The following is a 16,896-nucleotide window of genomic DNA, read 5'->3' as shown; positions in this document are numbered from 1 at the left end:
ATTGTAACGGAGACTTTGAACTACAACTTATATTTTCTTTCCCCTGTGGTCCACTTCAAATTCCTTCTTCTTCAGCCCTTTCTCACTTCAACCTATCACTTTCCAGCTTCTCAACCCTCCCCAAGATACCCACCTTCCCCCTCACCTGATCAGTAGCCAGCTTATACTCCTTCCCCTCCTCCCCACTTTCTTATTCCGACTTCTTGCTCATTCCTTTCCAGTCTTGATCCAAAACAATGACCATTTATTCCTCTCCATAGATGTTGCCTGACCTGCTGAGTTCCTTTAGCATGTTGTGTTTGTTGCTCATAATTCCTCCAGTGGCTTCCATCCAAATTGGCAACAACATTAGACAGAATTAGAAAGTGCTATCTATTTAGAGTGAGATATGATGCATGGATATTTACATCTGTCAGTAACATCTGTTCATATTTTCTTATTTATATTACAATAAATCTAGCACATTTGAAATTCCAACATGCCTTGCAACCAATTAATCTCTCTTTGTTGTGGAAGCATGATGTTAATGTGGAGAACATAGGACTAGATTTGCACTTTGAATAATTGTACAAACATAAACATCATTATAAGTAGATCATTTGTTTTAATGTTGCAGGATGAGAGACCACTGTCGTCCAGGAAACTATCTTTCAAGTACCATGGGATCTTTTATTTCCACCTGAATAGGTACAAAGCTTCAGTTCAACTCCAGCAGCAGAAGGTGCTATGGAAATGCAGACTATTGTGTTGTTCTTTAAATAATTAATACATTTTCCAAAAGACCTACTTTTTCAATTGATGCCCCAATCCAAACCGGTCCTTTGTCGATGTTTGGAAAACATCAACTGTTGGAACTGTAAAATTATAGCAGAGAGTGAATAAGGGTATTATTAAAAAAACCTTATGAAAAACATAATAGTATTTAATATATTAGAACCAAGAAGGTTTTGAGAGCTACAGATACCTTGCATCTGTGTAAATTATTTATATTCACTGGCAGGTTTAATTGACTACTAACTGGGAATGAATGATTACTGTGTCACAGCTTCAATTACAATAAATTGGGGACCAAGGGAACGAATTTGTTAAATACAGTAGTTTAAATTACAAGCTGTGGGACATCAGCTTTGACACGTGGGAAGTAGACTAATGCTCATTCATTCCGAGCTTATAGGTCAGCAGATCTCATTCATAAATAACATCAAATGCCATCCATTTAACACATCTCAAAATGAAACAAAATATGACATAATCTCTGGTATCTATCACAACCATATAGGTAAGTATCTCTCCTCTCTTTTTTGTACTGCCTCTGTTTCTATGGAAACAAGCTTTCATTTTGCAGATCGGTGCGTCACAGGGCCAAACCTCCCTGTCTGTTAATTTTAAAGAGAAATCGTAAGTGCCCACAGTACTGTCAGAATGTACAAATGGACTTCTTGTCTGTATTTTACCTGTATGTACTGAGTTCAATCTCAATGCACAAACAATAATAAGAAGCAAGAAATAAGCATGAACTTTACTTCTGCTTGTTAAGCTCTTGTAAATTACCGGCAGCCAAGGAGAAACTTAAAGATGCGGGTTAAGTAGCTGCAGGGAAGTGGCAAACTCAGCTTAATCTAGGATGAAGTGATTCATTTATCAATGCCCAGCCACTATTATAAATATCTACTGCCTCTGTTGATGGCTGTTGTCATGGATTTTGTACCAGCATGGAATAAATTAGCATTTACTCTCTTCCTGGGGTTTCTGGAAGATTGGAGGAAGGGAAAATGTAAAAGGAAAGGGTATATTGTTTATGCTGACTTTCCTGTGCTACCTATAGATTTCAGCTTGTTATTTAAACATAGGCATTCTTTTTGCACCGGTGATGCAATGATGTTGCCTTTCTTGTTGCCATGGATATAAAAGACTTTAAACTATTTCACGTATTCAGAATCAACAATGTTGATTATTTAAATCAGGTTTGAAGAAGATTTAACAATCGGTAAACCCATTGCAAAAACTGTGTAAAAAGAGTGATTAACCAAAGAACAAATGCAATCTCATATAAAAGATTAATATGGGAAACATTATAAAATCATTCAGTTGTACAGCAAAGAAAGAGGCCACTTGGGCCACCATGTTAATGCTAAGCACACTGCCTACTATAAAAATCCCATTTCCCTCTTAATTAATTCCATATCCCTCTATGCCTTGCTCATATACCTATCCAGATATATCTTGAATATTGTTAGCGTTCCTACCTCCATCCCCTTAACTGACACCTCATTTCAGATATCTGAAAAAAATATCCCTTCAGATCACCTGTAATATTTGCCTTCTCACTTTAAACCTATGCCTCTAGTTTTAGACACTATTACCATGGAAAACAGACTCTGGCTATCTACTCTGCTTCTCCTCATTATATATACCTATACCATGTCACATCTTAGCCTTCTTTCCTTCATTACCATAGCCAATGAAGGCAAGTATGCGTACACCTTTTCAATATCTTGTTTACAAGGAATGTTGTACTTGTACCACAAGATATCTCGATTCAACAACAATTCTTAGGGCCTTTCTATTCATTGTGCATGTCCTATAACGATGTCACTTCCCATAATGAATTACTTCACACTTGCCCGAGTTAGATTCCCCTTCCCCACTTCCCCAGTTGACCTACTGTAGATCCTCATCTAACCTGATTGTTGGTGTTATTTTCATATTTCATAATCATGATTATCAAATCATGATCTACATTCTCATCCAAATTATTAACATATATGGCAAACAAAGAGCATCTAGTACTGATCCCACTGGCCACTGGTCACAGGCCTCCAATCTGAGGAACAACCCTCCATTCCCACACTCTGCCTCCTACCACCAAGCTGACTTTGTTGACTCCAAATTGGCTAGCTCACCCTGGATCCTGTGTGATCTCACCTACAATTGGTATTTTTTCAAAGGCCATGCTAAGGTCCACGTAGACAATGTCTGCCACCCTATCCGCATCAATCTTCTTGGTTATTTCCTCAGAACAAAAACCTCAAATCAAATTTGTGAGGCGTGATTTTCCATGCACACAACTTTTCTAACTATCTCTAAACAGTCATTGCCTTTCCAAGTGCAAGTCAACCTAATCTCTCAGCGTCCCTTCTGCTAGTTTCCCTGCCACTGGTGTAAGGCTCACTTGCCCCTAGTTACCTCCCTTATCTCTACAGTCTTTCTTAAATAAAGGCATGACATTGGCTATCCTCCAGTCTTCTGATACCTAACCTGTGTTTACCAGAGATACAAGGACTCAACAGTTTTCTTCCTTGCTTCTCAGCACAAATATTCTTGGCCAGGCCTTAGTGATTTTTCAATACCTCCACTATCTCCTCGTTCAAAGATTAAAGATAAGCTTTATTTGTCACATATACAGTGAAATGCATCATTTGCATTAATGGCCAAGATGATCCAAGGATGTGCAGGGGTAGACTGCAAGGGTCACCATATTTCTGGTACCAACACAGCATGTCCACAACTTACTGACCCTAACTTGTACATCTTGGGATGTGGGAGAAAACTGGAGAACCTGGGAGAAAGCCACACAGTCATGAAGAGAACCTACAAATTCCTTGCAGATGCCATCAGGAATTGAACCCTGATTGTGATCATATGTGTTGTAAAGTGTTAACCTAACCACTACGCTACCGTGTGGCCGAGAATGTTTCATGATGTTAATGAAACCCAACATATTGCTGTTCCATCCCCCGAACTCATGGGCTTCCACGCATTCTCCACGGTAAATATTGGGGTAAAGTATTTTAGACTTCACACATTTCCTGTGGCTCTGTGCTGATCTAAAAGGGAATGTACTTTTTTTTCCCGGCTACCCAGTTAAGAATCTTCAGAAATTCTTCTTTATCTTATCTGTCAGGGATTTCTCATGGTGCCTTTATGCCTTCCTTATTTCCTCCTTCAAAGGTCTGGCTTGATCCTAGCTGTCTATATGGGAGAGTTTGCAGGTTTTAACGCAAGAAAAACTTCATGATTATGCCTGCCTGAATCCTCAATATATGGTTATTGCTTCTAAAGACGTCTCTCTGGAAGCACATACAGATAAATTTATCATTATATCTGAGTAATACGAGGGGTGATTAATAAGTTTGTGGCCTAAGGTAGAAGGAATCAATTTTAGAAAACCTAGCACATTTATTTTTCAACATAGTCCCCTCCTACATTTACACACTTAGTCCAGCGGTCATGGAGCATACGGATCTTGGACCTCCAGAAAGTGTCCACAGCAGGGGTGATTGATAAGTTCGTGCCCTAAGGTAGAAGGAGATGTGTTATACAGCTCTCGTTACACGCACATGCAGTTCAACTCTTTGAGTGATTATGCAGAAAGTTTGAAGTTAATAACTCATCAGGGGGATTGATAAGTTTGTGGCCTAAGTTAGAAGGGGATGAGTTATTAACTTTTTTGGTACAAAATGCACTTTTTAAAATAATTTAGGAGTTTTGATCAAGAGTGATGAACACTCTGTCTTGATTATTATCCTACAAAAAGTAGCGGATACTGCCCAGTCCATCACGGGTAAAGCTCTCTCCATAATTGAGCTCATCTACACAAAACACTGTCACACCATCCATCATCAGAGATTCTCAACACCCAGGACATGTTCTCCTCTCACTGCTGCCATGCGGAAGGTGGTACAGGAACCTCAAGACTTACACCACCAAGTTCAGCAAGTTATTACCCCTCAACCATCAGGCTTTTGAACCAGTGGGGATAAGATCACTCAGCTTCACTCGCCCCAGCTGTGAACTGTTACCACAACTTATGAGCACACTTTCAAGGGCTCTTCATCTAATGTTGTCAATACTTATTGCTTATGTATTAATATTATTTATTTCTTTTTGTATTTGCACAGTTTGCTGTATTTCGCACACTGGTTGAATGCCCAATTTGGTGCAGTCTTTCATTGATTCTGTTATGGTTATTATTCAATGGATTTATTCAGTATGCCCACAAGAAAACTAATCTCAGAGTTGTATATGTATGTACTTTGGTAATAAATTTACTTTGACCTTTAGACAGCAGCCGGGGTCTGATATACTGTGTATTTCCAAAATTGTAATATTTTAAACTTTATTTTATTCAATATAATTCAATGATCAAAAGTCAGAGCAGAGTGTCAGAAATAGCAAGCGTCTATGAACATGTTGATGTAGGATGGTGAAATTCTTGATATGTTGGAAAGAATAGCTCAAGTGGCTGTCAGGCCTTTTACAAAATGGGAATTATGCAGTGAAAACACTCAGACATTTTGTGGAGTCCCAGAACAAGTTCTCAGATCTTTTAGTAAATAATGGGGGCTCCTTCTTTACTTCAAGAGCTTGAAGTATTCTGATATATTAATGGTTCATTTGGTGGAAGAAAAAACATAGAGTTTCAAGGAGAAGTCACACAAATTCTTGTTAAACTAATGATCAATGAACACTATGAAAAGTGAAATTTGTATCAAACATGAGCTTGCTGAAAAAGGTAACCTTAACGTTTCATGTCCACTTTTTTTTAAGGACTAGTAACAATTTTACTTTCTACTCTCCACACTTGGTGCTAGATCTGCTGAATGGTTCTATTACCTTTACTTCAAGTTTTCTGGAGCTATAATTTCAGTCCTGTAGACCCAGTCAGAACTACTGTGAATTTCAGCACCGATAGACTGAGGAAGGTATTTTTCAAGAGAATTGTTAACGAGCAATTTATCCTCAGGAATTCATTCCAAACCCAGCATTACCAGAATTTTGCTGCTGACCTAATATTCCCAGATAGCCTGCTTACAGACCTCCGGCTTTGCTCGGCTTGGCTCACTACAATAACTTCTGAGAGAAAAATTAAGACAGGAAATTATTTAAACCATGAGAAAAAATCTAGTATACTCAAATTTTCCAGAAGATTATTAAAAATGCCCCCCAAAATTCACAAAAGAACAGCAGTAAGAGGATAATTTATACTGTGAAGAAAATATTGAGGATGTTTATTTTTGTAGCTTCCCAAAAGTACCTTGGCCCCTAAGATGATTTTATATGAAATTATATGATGGTATGTAGCCAGAGATACATGAAAAGGGATCTCTCAAATTTTCCAACAGCATTAGTGCTATACAGCCTGGAATCAGGGAATTCAGAATCAAGATATTTTTGGTGCAGAACTGCACCACATAGGGATACTCACTCACTAATATACGGAAGGAAATTTAAGTAGTTCTGTTAAGCAACATCTTTGGCATTGGAGTCCCAGCGATAAGCCTCTTTAAAGTTGAGTGATAAACTTAAATGATTCTAAATGGTCAAAAATTATGAACAGGTTGTGTGCCTTCTAACTACACTTGCTTGTTAGAGGTCCAGATTCAAAAATAAGCTCCTCTTCTCAACTTCTATAGTTTATTTAAATATTTAAATAAAAGGCCAGGTAGCAAAACCAGAAGTTAAGTTTCATATTAACCAAACTACAGGATTTAAGCCATACTAACCTGGACCATTTAAATACTGCGTGAGAGAGCAATGCAGTCGCACAATCACCGGTTCTGTGCGAATAACATCCCATGCAATAGCGATCTCCTCCTGTCAAAAAGCCAGGCAAGCAGAAAGAAAGCAATTTATTCAGAAATATAAAAGTAACAAGATCCATCAGAAGTGGATAATGAATGATCACACTAAGTACACACTTCATTCATTTTACAGTATATTATAACAAACACACTTTCATATCTCCTTTATGTGCTAAACTTGACAGTGCTTCAGCTGTCTTTCCAACAACTCAATCATGCTTGGCTCCTTTGAAATTGTTATCATTCATCATCACCATCTACTGCGAGGAAGTGGATGCTCCAGTTGGGAAGAAACACAAAAAACATCAAATTGGGATTTTTATGATAAAGCTTGCCCTTTACAATTTCAATAAAAAAGAAATTGGCTCAACTTTCCATTAATTTCCATTCTTATTTTCTATTCACTTCAGAATTTTCATTCAAATCATCTATAGAACAATTTTCACTTCTGTATTGTTAATGCTTAAGTGAAGCACCCATGTTGCACATAGTTGGCAGGGACTTCAACTGAATGTCATATATAGTTAAACAATGGTGTGTAGTTGCAGAGAATAATTTTACAGATTTCATTCTTGGGATAAAGATATATTCTGCATGTAGTATTGATGAATTGATGGAGAAGATTTGTTGCTTCCAGTATTTCACATTTCAATACTGGGATAAATACTGTACACCTTGCTGTCCTTCCTCAATTCATCCTCACCGAGAATTTTAGTACTTGATTTTATTGAAATGGGTGGCTTCAGTATGTGAATTAACAATTATAAGTAGTATCAGTGAGTTGGAAAAGGCAGTGAATGAACTATGATTCACATGTTGGTGCTTTCTCTGAGATGGGTGAAAAAGACAACAGAAGTTCTCTGCTCATGATATGATGATATCACTATCAACTCTCATAACTGATAAAAGGTCAGATGGGTGAATTAGAGAAGGAAAATGTCTCATGATTTACCAAATAACTCATCAAGAAGTCACAGAATTGCACAGGACTGCCCAATTCATCTGTGCCAACTGTGATGCTTATCAATGGCATGCACACATTAGGTCAATATCCCTCTAAACTTCTCCTATCAAAGTACCTGTCCAAGTGTCTTTCAAATAATGTAATTATATCTGCCTTTACCACCTCGTCTGGCTTGTCCTTCCATATACCTATCACACTCAGTCAAAAAAACTTGCCCCTCAGACCTCCTTTAAATCTCCACCTTCTCAAATCAAACCTGTGCCACACACAAACAGGAATAATCTGCCTTCCATATTTATGCCCCTCATAATTTAAACTTCTATAAGGTTACCACTCAGCCTCCTATTTAATAGTGAGAATAAATCCAGTCTTTCTGATCTCTCCTGTAACTAAAACTTTCCATTCCAGGCAAGTTCCTGGCAAATCTCTTCTTTAGAATCAGCATCAAAATCAGGCATGTGATGTGAAATTTGTTAACTTAGCAGCATCAGTTCAATGTGATACATAATATAAAAGAGAAAAAATATAAATAAATCAATCAATCAATGACAGTATACATATAATGAATAGATTAAAAAACTTGCAAAAAAACAGAAATACTGAATATTAAAAAAAGTGAGGTAGTGTCCAAGGGTTCAGTTTAGGAATCGGATGGCAGGGGGAACAAACTGTTCCTGAATCACTGAGTGTGTGCCTTCAGGCTTCTGTACCTCCTACCTGATGGTAACAGTGAGAAAAGGGCATGGCCTGGGTGCTGGAGGTCCTTAATAATGGACACTGCCTTTCTGAGACACCGCTCCCTGAAGATGTCCTGGGTATTTTGTAGGCTCGTACCGAAGATGGAACTAACTAGATTTACAAACTTCTGCAGCTTCTTTCGGTCCTGTGCAGTCACCCCACCCTCAAACTAGACATTGATGCAGCCTGTCAGAATGCTCCCCACGGTACATCTATTGAAGTTTTTGAGTGTATTTGTTGACATACCAAATCTCTTCAAACTCCTAATGAAGTATAACTGCTGTCTTGCCTTCTTTATAACTACATCGATATGTTGGGACCAGGTTAGATCCTCAGAGATCTTGACACCCAGGAACTTGAAACTGCTCACTCTCACTACTTCTGATCCCTCTGTGAGGATTGGTATGTATTCCTTTGTCTTACCCTTCCTGAAGTCCACAATCAGCTCTTTTGTCTTACTGACCTTGAGTGCCAGGTTGTTACTGTGGCACCATTCCACTAGTTTGCATATCTCACTCCTGTACGCCCTCTCATTACCACCTGAGATTCTACCAACAATGGTTGTATCATCAGCAAATTTATAGGTGGTATTTGAGCTATGCCTTGTCACACAGTCATGTGTATATAGAGAGTAGAGCAGTGGGCTAAGCACACACCTGTGAGGTGCGCCAGTGCTGATTGTCAGTGAGGAGGAGATGTTATCACTAATCCACACAGATTGTGGTCTTCTGGTTAGGAAGTCGAGGATTCATTTGCAGATGGAGGTACAGAGGCCTAGGTTCTGCAACTTCTCAATCAGGATTGTGGGAATGATGGTATTAGATGCTGAGCTATAGTCGATGTACAGCATCCTGACATAGGTGTTTGTGTTGTCCAGGTGGTCTAAGGCTGTGTGCAGAGCCATTGAGATTGTGTCTGCTGTTGACCTATTGTGGCGATAGGCAAATTGCAATGGGTCCAGGTCATTGCTGAGGCAGGAGTTCAGTCTAGTCATGACAAACCTTTCAAAGCATTTCATCACTGTAGATGTGAATGGTGCCAGGCGATAGCACTCTTTCTAATGATATTATATCCTTCCTGCAGTGTGGTGACCAGAGCTGGGCACAGTACTTTATGTGTGGCCTAACCAATATTTTTCATAGCTGCAACATGACATCCCAAATCTTATACTCAGTGCCCTGTGCTATGAAGGTAAGCATGTCGAATACCTTCTTCAGAGAGTTATGAACTTGCATCCCAAGATCCCTCTGCATATCAGCACTCCTGAGATCATTGTCATACATTGTATATATCCTGCCCAGGTCTAACATCCCAAAATGCATCTCCTCAAACTTGTTTGGGTTAAATTCACATCTGCCACCAATTTGCCCAACTTTCCAGCTGATCTACAGACAAACATATTTGCTATCTATCAATTTTGGTGTCATCAGTAAACTTGCTAATCAGTCCATCTACATTCTTAACCAAGTAATATCTAGCAATTATAAAAAAAAAATGGTACCGGCACCAATCCCTGTGATACACCTCTGGTTATACAATTTCAGATTAGAAAAGCAACCTTTTACCACTACCATCTGCCTCCATCTGAAGGCGAATTTAGCATCCTGTTTACCAACATGCCTTGGATCCCATGTGTTTTATCCTTCTGGACCAGCCTACTATGTATGACTTGTTCAAAAGCATCGCTAAAGTCTACATAAACCATGTTTACTGTACTGCCTTCATCAATCTACTTTCAACCTACTAAAAAAGTCAACTTGATATGTGAGGTAGGATTTAGCTATGTTGACTCCTAATCAGACCCTACCTTTCCAAGTGAATGTAAATCCTGTCCCTTAGAAGTTATGGCTACACATATGCAAAAACCTCTGTTAGGGTCCCAGTAATCACCTGCCTTGCTTCTCATAGCATCCTGGGATAAATCCTATCAGGCTGTGGGGAACCACCTTAATGTATAGCAGTATCTCTTACACTCGCCTCTTGCTGACATTGACTTGTCCAGCGTATCCCTACCCTAACTCTGAATCCTTATCAATAAGAAGGCATTCATCAGATCTGAAACATTAGTCATCACTTTCAGATAAGAAAGCAGCAAAAGAAAAGAGATAATTAGTAATCTATAGTTACAGTTGTATATTTTTGAAATGGGTTAATTTTCTGTCATTTACTGAAACCTTTAGAATAAAAGGTGTATTTATATACACTCAGTGGCAACTTTATAGGTAAACCGGTTCATTAATACAAATATCCAATTGGCCAACTACGTAGCAGGAATTCAAAGCACAACAGCATGCAGAACATAGTCAAGAGGTTCAGTTGTTTATCAGAATGGGGAAAATTGTGATCTAAGTGACTCTGACAAAGGATTGATTGCTGGTGCCGTACTGGGTGGTTTGATCTCCTGTGATTTTCACGCACAATAATCTGTAGAGTTTGCAGAGAGTGGTGCATTAAACAAAAGATCCAGTGAGCAACAGCTCTGTTATTGAGAGTGGTCAGAGGAAAATGGGCAGACAAGTTCAATCTTACAGGAATGCAACAGCAACTCAAATAACGATGTGTTACAACAGTAGTGTGTAGAGGTGCGTCTTTGAATGCGTTACACATCAGACTTTGAAGTGGATTTGCTACAGCAGCAGAAGACCACACTGGACTCCACTTTTGTGGCCACTTTAGTAGGCACACATCCGTACCTAACAAAGTGGCCACTGAATCTATCTTTTTACCTTTAATATTACTTATTGAAGAATCAGTAATTATTTGACATCTATGGCATCATGTGGTCAGCCATGGATTTGGCAGTGCAGCAGGTACAGCAATTGTGCTCATGAATATGCACACATCAGCTAATCATTGTGATGGTATTTAACTCCATTCTTTTTGTTGTAGCACTTGTTGGGACTTGAGCAAAGCACAGCAATGTTTCACTGCCTGCTTGCATTCGGCCTTACCTGAGAAAGCTGGACTGTCGAGTCAACTGACTCTGAAGACCAGTGGTAATTATTTTGTATTTAGTTATTCCTTTCAGCCACAGTGTTGGCTTCGTTTTCCATTTGAGGGTTTTAGTTAATGGCCCTGTTTGGCCTACCATTTATTGTTTTCTTTTCCATCTAACTTCGTTCACATTAAAGTCTGTGAACTATTGACCCGCTTCAGTGTCTCTCACTCTGTACTTGGGCCATACCCAAACATAGTAACAGCAAGTCTCGACCCAACAAAGAAGGACCCAGCAGAGAGAGACAGCAGCTTACGCTGGCCCTGAGATTCATTAGTCAGGTAGGGGACAAGCTACAGGCAATGGAATCTGTTCTGAGTGAAGTTACGGAGGCAATGAGGCAGATAATCTCATGCCGACAAGCCCAGTCTCATCTGGAGGAACAGGTATCATCCCTAGCCACAACAGTTGAACAGTTCACCATAGACAACTGGACTCAGGTGTCTGCAGTTTCTGCTCTCATAGCCACTGTCCACAAGCTCACTGTGGACAGCCAGCATCAGCTGACAGCCATTAACATTCACACCAATGCAATTCAGCAGCCTCTGGCCGCCTCAGTCCCACTCCCTGCAGATTCTCCTTTTCTGCTGCCCAGACAATCTCTGCTACTAATGCTCCTGACTCCTGTCTTTGGACCCCCACAGATTCCCATGTCAGTACAGGAACCAAGTATTCCACCACCAGGCAGATATTCTGGTGATCCCGATGGTTGCAGGAATTTTTTTACCCAATGCCAGCTGGCATTCCAAGCCCAGCCTGGTCATTTTGGTGATGATGCAAGAAAACTGGTGTACATGGTCAGTCTTCTCGATGGACCTCCACTCAGCCTGTTCAACACTTAACGGGAGCAAGGATACCCCACAGTCCAGTCGTCCTCCGCAGATCTGTCTCCTTTTGAATCCCAGCCACCGCTCTTCCCTGATCAGGAGATTGATGTAAGAGTTCCTGCTGCTGAACAGCTGATCCAGTGCCATAAGCGCACCTGGAGATGAGCCAGGACTTCTCTGCTGCCTGGCCAGAAACAACAAGCCTAGCAGGCTGATTTGGCCCTGTTTTGGTCTAGCATTTATTGTTTTCTTTTCCTTCTGACTCTGTTTGCACTAAAGTCTGTGAACTATCGACCTGCTTCAGTGTCCCCTGCTCTGCACTTGAGCCATGTCCGAACATGTGACATAATGCCTCCATAAATTCTTCGGCAACCCTGGGGTGTATCCCATCTGGTCCAGGTAACTTATCTACCTTCAGATCTTTCAGCTTCCCAAGCATCTTCTCCTTGCTAATAAAAAGTACACTCATTTCTGCCTCCTGGCATTCAAATTTCTGGCAGAACCCTAATGCCTTCTACAGAGAAGAAGACAGATGCAAAATACCTAGTAAGTTTGTCTGCCATTACTCACTCTCCTGTGTCATTTTCCAGCAGTCCAATATCCACTCTCACCTCTATTTTATGCTTTATATATCTGGGGAAAAAAAACTTTTGTAATCCTCTGTAGTCTTATTAACAAGCTCTTTCAGTCTTTTCTCTCCTTGTGGTTTTTTTTTAGTTGTCTTCTGCTAGTTTGTAAAGCTCTCCAACCCACTAATTTTTGTTATATTATATGCCCTCTCTTTTGCTTTTATGTTGTTTTTGACTTCCTTTGTCAGCCACAGTTGCTTCAACCTCCTTGTAGAATATTTTTTCATCTTTGGGCTGTATCTATCCTACACCTTTGGACTTGCCCCCAGAAATTCCATCCATTGCTGTTCTGCCATCATCCCTGCTAGTGACCTCTTCCAATCAACTTTGACCAGCTCCTTTCTCATGCCTCATGTAAATATCTCACCAGTATACTCAATTTTATTTCATGAATTCAGTAATAAAATTAAATGAACAATAGATAAAACACCGTCAGTATAAGTCTTGGTGCCACAATCAATTCATTTGCACATAAAGTCCATAGTTCACAAATCATGTCACAATTACTAAACAGCAAACTTGTTTACTCACATCAAGAAAGCTGACATCAATGTGCAAGTCAATGTCCACGTCATCAATTGCACCATACTCCCTGAAAAGGGGAAAAAAAAGGTTTATGTGAAACTTCACAGGAATCAAAAGTAGATAAAAACATTTAGTCTTATAAAATATGTCCATGATCTTAAGACTATAAGAACATTAAATATTGGAACAGAATTAGGCCATTGGGACCATCGGGTCTGCTCTTCCATTCCATCATGGCTGATTTATTATCTTTCTCAACCCCATTCTCCTGTCTTCTCCCTGTAACCTTGGACATCATGATTAATTGAGAACCTATCAACCTCCACTTTCAACATATTTAATGACTTGGACTCCACAGACATCTGCGGCAATGAATTCCACAATTCAGCACCCTCTGGCTACAGAAATCCCTCCTCATCTCTGTTCCAAATAGATGTCCTTCTATTCTGAGGCTGTGCCCTCATGGCCTAGACTCACCTGCTATGGGAAACATCCACTTCACATCCACTCTATTTAGGCCTTTCAATATCCAACAAGTTCAAAAAGATACCCCTCATTCTTCTCAACTCCAGCAACTATCATATCTTCTCAAACTATCATAACATTGCCCTTTTAACATGCCTTTTCTATCTCCCATTGTGAAGTATATCTCTCATCCTAGCTACTACTTGGAGGCCTGTATAGAATTCCCACCAGGGTCTCTTTACTCTTGCAGTTTCTTATCTCTACCCACAAGGAGTCTGCATCTTCCAATTCTATGTCACCTCTTTCTAAGGATTTTATTTTATTTTTTAAGGACAGAGCCAAGCTGCCCAACCTGCCCACCTGCCTATCCCTTTTAATCAATGAACACCTTTGGATGTTAAATTGCCAACGATGATCTTCTTTCAGCCACAACTCAGCGCAGGCCAGGGTGGCATATCAATTAGAGCATTGCTGTTACAGCTCAGGGCACTCTGGGTTTCTGTATGTAATTCTGACACTGTTCTGTGAGGAGCACCTGTATCTCCCCCCATGGAGTACAGAGATTTCTCCGGGTGCTCTCTTTTCCTTCTACAGTCCAAAGACATACTGGGTAGGTTAAATGGTGATTGTAAATGGTCCTGTGGTAGTGTTAGGGTTAATCAGAGTTGTGGGGTTGCTGGGAGCCAAGTATCTCAAAGGGCCAGAAGGGCCTACTCTGCACTGTATTGTTTAAAAAGTTAATTAAATAAACAGCATTACACCCGCCAATCATGAACAGTGCCACAAGTTCATCTGCCTCATTGCATATACAGTGTGTATTCAAATATAACACCTTCAGTGCTGTATTAATTACCCTTTTCAATTTACCCATGTTACACTTCAACTCATTCCACTGACTGCAATTTTTCCCTATCATCTGCCTGTTGTTCCTCACAGTCTCACTACACACTGCATGTATTTGTATACCAACTGTCCAATCCTCAGCCTAATCATTCTGGTTCCCATCCCCCTGTCGAATTATTTTAAACCTTCCCAAAAACTCTAGCAAATCTGTCCATAATGATATTGATCCCCCTTGTGTTCAGGTGTAACCTGTCCTTTTTGTACAGTGCCTCCCATAGAACCCAATGATTGGGAAATCTGAAACCTTGTTCCATGCACCAGTTCCTTGGCCACTTATTCATCCATATTATCATTCTATTCCCGCCCTGACTAATACGTGGGACTGGGAGTAATCCAGAGAATACAACCCTGGAATTCCTGCTCCTCAGCCTCTTCCCTAGCTCTCTAACTGCACAAGACCTCTTCCCCTTTTCTACGCATCTCCTTGGTGCCAATGTGCTCATAGTCTCTGGCTGCTCACTCTCCTTACTGAGAACATTCTGCAGACTTGATCCTAGCACCTGGGAGGGAGTACGCCATGCCGGAATCCCTTTCACGGCCACAGAATCTCTTGCACTTCCTCCTGTCACTATTGCTCTACCTGACTTTACCCTTCTGCTGAACCTCAGAGCTGGCCACAGTGCCAGTGGCGAGGCTGCTGTTGCTGCGCCCGTATAGATCATTCCACGCAGCAAGGGTATACTTGTTGCTGAGGGAGTGGCCACTGGGAACCTGTTCACCAACTGCTTACTTCTCCTGGTGGTCACCTATTACAATCTGAACCCTGTACTCTGGCTTTGGATTTTTGTGATACCTCTGTGGTGATGGGGTGGCAGATTGGAGAAGTGTCTCTACCAAAGGAGGTGTAATGCACTCTTTCCCTCTGCTGACCTGCAGGTCATCCTTGGGCAAGGTGCTGCACCTCCTTAACTCACTCTGATCAGGTCAGGTGAAGCCACGGGAGCAGGTGGTGGATGATCATATGAGTAGTTGGTGCATATCACAAGACCTAGTTATGCGACCTCTGACACCAGGCAGACAACCTCTGAGGAGTTTTGATAACGGCTAGAGTCACCAGTCTTGTAAGACACTGCCAGAAGAAGGCAATGACAAACGACCTCTGTAGAATTTGCCAAGAACAATCATGGTCATAGACCATGATCGCCCACGTCATACGACACAGCAGATAATGAAGATGGTGATGATACCTCTGTGACTCATTGGATTGTAGAGCTGTGGCAATGTGCCTAGGTTTGTGTTCGGTCTTCCTGCTTTTGCACGAGACATAGAGTGTAACCCACATGGACGTAGGGAAAACAGCAGCATCCTAATGCCAGAAAGGCATGGGAGGGGCCCCTGCTTTCTGAATTGAGCTGGTAATCTCAGCGGACTGTAATGACCTTTCGGCTAAGCAGTCTGCTCTCCCTTATAGTAGTCTTGACCCCCTCCCACAATCAACAATGTAGTTTCTCCTTAATTATATTTCAAAGCGGCCTAGTAGGTTCCTCAGATAGGGATAGTGAGCGATACTGAATGCCAACCTTGGCAGCCATATCCACATCCTGGGAGTGGCAGAGCTCGAGGGCCTCATTACACAGTCATTTTTTGACTGGTAAGTTTAATCAATTCTTGGATCTGAGTGATCTCATCTGAGGAGCAGTAGAAACATCTCCCCATGTTTTCCCACCAGTCTTCCTAAACAAACATGCCTCCAAAACAGATCAATCATTCTTCACCTAGCTGCACCTGGCACCCAACTGTCTACAGAACTATCCGTCCCTCAGAATAATGAATTATGTCGCTGGGATGGAAAATAAGGAGCTGTACATAGAAGAATTTTAAGTAAGATTCTTTAATATATATCCCAAAGTATCCTACAAGAGCAAATTTTTATCTTCCGCTCAGGAATGTATTTCTTAGTAGATGAATTATGGTGCATAATATACTACACTTTCCCTTGCTGCCTTTAGTTTGTGCATGCCTCAGAGGGAAAAGTGAAATAGCATTCCATAATGTTAGTTTTATGCACAGATTATTGTAAAACAGTGCCGTTGGCAGTTTAATACAAATACTAAATAAGGCAGATAGCTCTCACAGCAGCCTCTCCATTTCCAAGTTGTCTTCCAAAGCCTGGTGCATGATCACTCAGCCCACAGTTCACACCAACAAAGGCTCTCTCGATAACTTCTTTTTTATTCAAAGCCTTTTTCACCATGTCAAGTATCTCACACTCGTTCGTATTGTAACCTGCACAAGTTTTGATGCACATGCACACCAAGTTTTCTAC

At 40.6% G+C, this 16,896-nt stretch overlaps 1 protein-coding gene across 1 annotated transcript in view; it reads right to left on the bottom strand.

Annotated features, from left to right (window-relative positions):
- Positions 1-16,896, bottom strand: part of parp8 (poly (ADP-ribose) polymerase family, member 8) — a 374,464-nt gene that overhangs the window by 113,695 nt on the left and 243,873 nt on the right. The window contains exons 8-10 of the mRNA XM_073064384.1: positions 13,269-13,329; positions 6,507-6,597; positions 788-854 (exon numbers count right to left, since the gene is read on the bottom strand). Coding sequence (XP_072920485.1) covers positions 788-854; positions 6,507-6,597; positions 13,269-13,329 — 219 coding nt within the window. The remainder of the gene's footprint in view (positions 1-787; positions 855-6,506; positions 6,598-13,268; positions 13,330-16,896) is intronic.

This window comes from Hemitrygon akajei, chromosome 13 (genome assembly GCF_048418815.1).
Source record: "Hemitrygon akajei chromosome 13, sHemAka1.3, whole genome shotgun sequence".
In the NCBI taxonomy this organism is placed as follows: Eukaryota; Metazoa; Chordata; class Chondrichthyes; order Myliobatiformes; family Dasyatidae; genus Hemitrygon; species Hemitrygon akajei.
Note: the sequence above shows the minus strand (reverse complement) of the source record. Positions and strands in the feature narration are given on the sequence as shown.